This window comes from Leptosomus discolor, chromosome 9, assembly GCF_034619465.1.
Source record: "Leptosomus discolor isolate bLepDis1 chromosome 9, bLepDis1.hap2, whole genome shotgun sequence".
NCBI classification, from domain to species: Eukaryota; Metazoa; Chordata; class Aves; order Leptosomiformes; family Leptosomidae; genus Leptosomus; species Leptosomus discolor.
Window position 1 is genome coordinate 25591766 of NC_141399.1, and position 4190 is coordinate 25595955.

The following is a 4190-nucleotide window of genomic DNA, read 5'->3' on the forward strand; positions in this document are numbered from 1 at the left end:
GTAGGCCTCAAGGACGCTTCGGCCTTGAGGGTCAGAATAGAAGGATTAGAAGCTAACATCCGTATGAGGCGGAACACATTAGTATTAATAGTAAAGTGATAGGTAGAAGCAGATGACTGATGTATGTATAGCACAATTAGAGTTTATGAAAAACTGCAAGTCATGATGACTTTGGAAAATTATGCTATATAAGAAAGTGCATCTGCACAATAAAACGAGTTTCCTGATATAACTCATATTGAGTCTTTTGTGGATTCTCCAACTCCCGTCTCCACAAGTGGCACCTGAACAAGGACCCGAAGAATGAGCAGGACTCACGTTCGGGGAAATTAAGGAAAAAGCTCGCCTCTGCAGCAGAGTTGGAGCTCGGCGGAGAAAAGGAGATAAGAAAACAGGCAGCCCGTCAGGGAAAGCCGGAGAAAAGAAAACAGGCGGCCCATCAGAGAAAGCCGGAGAAAACAGGCGGCCCGTCAGGGAAAGCCGGAGAAAAAAGAAAAAAAAAAAAAAGAAACTCAACACCACGGTAAGATAATGGAAAAAGAAGTAACTTTATCACTATTGAAAAGCTTTCTGGGAAAGCTAGGTGTAAATATCGGAAAAAAGACTTTAATATCTCTTTATACTTGGGGATATGTAAAAGGACATTTCTCGGACTCAAGCACATTGTTTGATGTGTCCGAGTGGCGTAGATGTGGGGACTCGTTATGGGATGCGGTTATTGATAAGGACCGAACGGCAGAAAGGCTGGGGGCGCCGTGGCGGGAAGTAACTAACTGTTTGAAAAAGTATAAAATGGAACTATCGGTGGCGGCTGCCGCCGTGAGACGACTTAATGCGGTCGACAGTTCGCTGGTATTTACGAAACCCCAGATGTCTCCCGGGTCTGAGGTCTTCCCGCTTGCGCCGCCGTTTTTCCCGCCCCGATGGGCAGTGCCCTGCAGGGGGGCCGAGCGCACCGCCGGAGGAAAAGCGGTGACTCACATAGTTACCAGGCAGGAGGAGAGAAAAGGAAGGTGCGCGCCTCGCCGTGAAACGACTACGGAATCTCACCCCGATCAGACACAGACCGCGAGTTCGGGGGCTAGAGGAGCCTCCGCGGGGACCGCACCCTCGGAGGAGGAGGTGCGCCATCATGGCGCCGACCCGATCGCAGTAACAAGGGACTCGGCGGAGAACGCAGAAAAACTACAGGAGGGCGTGGGCAAAGAAAAGGGACAAGTACGTGAACCAGTAGAATCCCGCCTTTATCCCGACGTCACAACGACCCGCCTACAGGGAGACTCTCCAGGGATCATGTCAAAACAAAAGCAGAAAGAGGAACTGTTTGATGAAGTCCTACAGCAACTCATAAACAAACTATCGGAACTCAATATCGCAGCGGACAGCAACAAGAAGAATCCAGAAAATGCTGCGACTCATAATCCTTTTGCTGTACCGTCATCACTACCAGTGCCTTTGTCGCAAATGCCTGTGCCAACTACTTCATTTTCAAATACACTATTAAATGAACAAGAAGCAGGACGAAGATGGAAAGGAGTTATTTGTGATGCCCTAATTGAAGGAAATTTTCTTCCTTCTGCCTTTCCTATCGTTACAGATCAGGCAGGAGGTAGAAAATGGGAACCATTTGATTGGAAAATCCTTGAAAAAGCACGTTTAGCAGTATCACAATATGGGCTTCAATCTAATTATACTCAGCAATTATTACAATCTATTTTTGCAGCAGGTGTTTTGTTGCCACTTGATTCACAACAGATTGCTAACATTCTTTTGTCCCCTTCTCAGCAGCTTATGTTCTCCAAGGCCTGGCAACAACTCTGTGACCAGGAGGCTGCACGACCAAGGCAGCAAGGGGATCCATTGTATGGGGTACAAGCACAAATGCTAACAGGCCAAGGTCCTTTTGCGAGCGTGGCTTTACAACAAGGTTTTATAGGAGAGGTATTACAATTGTCACAGCAGTTAGCTTACCAAGCAATAATTTCAATCAGGGAACCAGGAAAGGTATATTTTTTGCCAACATTAAGCAGGGTCCACAAGAAAGTTTTCCTTCTTTTATTGATCGTTTATATCAGGTTATTAGAAGTCATCCAGATTTGGATGAGGGAATGAAGGAAAAGGTTTTTAAAATGTTTGCCTTTGAGAATGCTAATGATACAACAAAAAAAGCTTTAAGTACCCTACCCAGAGATGTACAAGTAGCTGATATGCTTGAAGTTATAGAACGCACCAATGGTATCGCGTTCTTACTTGCTGCTGCTGTATACAGTGCTGTTCAACCCCTCACAGATAGAAAGGAGAGAGGCAAGCAAAAGAGATATTTCAATTACGGGACAATGGGTCACTTTATGAGCCAAGGTAAACTCATTTTAGTCCCTCTGTAAATCAAACTTCCGCAGTTACACGGCGTACCAAATTCTAATTGCGCTGTAGGTTTGTGCTTGCCAGGCAGGTTTAAAAAGTACTTAATTTTTCAGTCGTTACAATAGGGTCAAAGCAGGTCCTTGTTTTAAAACTATTTTTTTTGTTGTTTTGTTTTAAAAAAAAAAAAAAAGAAAACAAAACAAACCCAAAAAAAACAAAACGAGAAAGGGGGATCTACACAAAAGATATAAAAACCTTTGTCAGATTTCTTGAAGTGCATTGGGGAATGGAGAATACCTGCTTGATAACACTTAGTTGTTATTGAGTTTTCTCAGATTCAGTTGACAACCCAGATGCGACAGTCTCTGTCCAGCTGCAGGAGCCGCTGAGGACTGGGACTCCCTAGGCGCGCCCCGGGACCCTTTCTCGAAGGGGCTCCCTGACTCAATCTGGCTCGCTGCAGGGGCAGACACGGTCCATCTACGGAAAAAGGTATTCTTTCTGGTCTGTTTTTTGTAGTTTGCTAAATGTTCACACTGTGCACCGATCGGCATCGATGTCAATGTGTATTTTCACCACTCGTACTGATATTTAACTATGTGAATGGGGTTAGTCTGCTTGGTGCTGTGGTTGCTATTGTAGTAATCATGTTTACAGGTGTCTTCTTGTATCTTTTGTGTGAATGGTGTAAAGGAGCTCCTTGTGTGATAGTGTAAAATTGGTTACCAATATTTGAATGTGTGAGTGAGTGAGACGCAGTGTTAACAGCACTTTGCCTCTTTTTACACAAAAAAAAAAAAAAAACAAAAAAAGGAGGCAAGCAAATAGAGAAATTAGCTTGCTGGTCCGAAAAAGCAGTTGAATGTAACTACGCAAATCCTAGAACAGATTAGAACAGATGCTATTAGATTAAAATAGCTTAAGACATGTGGTCTTGCAGAACTGTGCGGCTATTGATTTCTTGCTTCTAGCACAAGATCATGGGTGTGAAGATGTCCGAGGGATATGTTTCTTCAACCTGAGCGATGATGGAGAATTGATTCATCAGCAGTTGCGGTGGCTGAAGGAGCACAGCCAAAAGATTCAGAAGGATACGAATTTGTTCGACTTATGGCTGCAAACATCTTTGGAAATCTCTCCCCTTGGTTACTAGGCTTAATCAAAGAAAGCATACGATGGCTTATTATAATCATATTGCTATTGCTAGGGTTAGGCTTTGTATGGAATTTGCTGCAGAAAGGCATATCAAGTCTCGTTCACAGGGGTTTATTTGTGCAAAACGAAAAAAGGGGAATTGTGGGAGCGTAGCTCGCTGAAAACAGGCATGGAATGCTAGAGGGCCTGCACAGGGAAAACTCTGTTGAACAGTTTGTTTAAACTAATATAGTAGGCCTCAAGGACGCTTCGACCTTGAGGGTCAGAATAGAAGGATTAGAAGCTAACATCCGTATGAGGCGGAACGCATTAGTATTAATAGTAAAGTGATAGGTAGAAGCAGATGACTGATGTATGTATAGCACAATTAGAGTTTATGAAAAACTGCAAGTCATGATGACTTTGGAAAATTATACTATATAAGAAAGTGCATCTGCACAATAAAACAAGTTTCCTGATATAACTCATATTGAGTCTTTTGTGGATTCTCCAACTCCCGTCTCCGCAGTAAAGCATTACTAATGTGATGTTTATTCCTTGTGGACAGTAATTCCAGCAATAAGACACCCTTGCAAGTGGCTTCCAGGATTTCATCAGCCCCTTTTGCATAGCTGATAGAAGAAATTTCCTTACAGAGAAACAGAGAAAAGGTTGATGGCATAATCCTTTTT

At 43.4% G+C, this 4190-nt stretch overlaps 1 protein-coding gene across 10 annotated transcripts; it reads left to right on the top strand.

Annotated features, from left to right (window-relative positions):
* Positions 1–529: 529 nt before the first annotated feature.
* On the top strand, positions 530–3986 carry LOC147414896 (uncharacterized). 10 transcript variants are annotated; one of them, XR_015183779.1, is made up of 2 exons: positions 530–2856; positions 3336–3986. XR_015183779.1 is itself a non-coding variant. In XM_086470356.1 (2 exons), exons 1-2 carry the CDS (start codon positions 532–534, stop codon positions 2751–2753), a joined length of 1473 nt encoding a protein of 490 aa, XP_086326482.1. In that variant the 5' UTR covers positions 530–531; the 3' UTR covers positions 2754–3986. The 10 variants fall into 10 exon arrangements, 9 of the variants coding, with proteins under 9 accessions (XP_086326482.1, XP_086326483.1, XP_086326484.1 ...); XM_086470356.1 differs by having other exon boundaries at positions 530–1941; positions 2691–3986; XM_086470357.1 differs by having other exon boundaries at positions 530–1941; positions 2700–3986.
* The last annotated feature ends 204 nt before the right edge of the window (positions 3987–4190 follow it).

Excerpts from the sequence above, each read along its gene's own strand:
- LOC147414896 (XM_086470355.1), top strand. The coding sequence starts at position 532 with ATGGAAAAAGAAGTAACTTTATCACTATTGAAAAGCTTTCTGGGAAAG. Across the intron at positions 1,898-3,335 it reads ACAAATGCTAACAGGCCAAG|CACAAGATCATGGGTGTGAA; the intron begins GTCCTTTTGCGA and ends TCTTGCTTCTAG.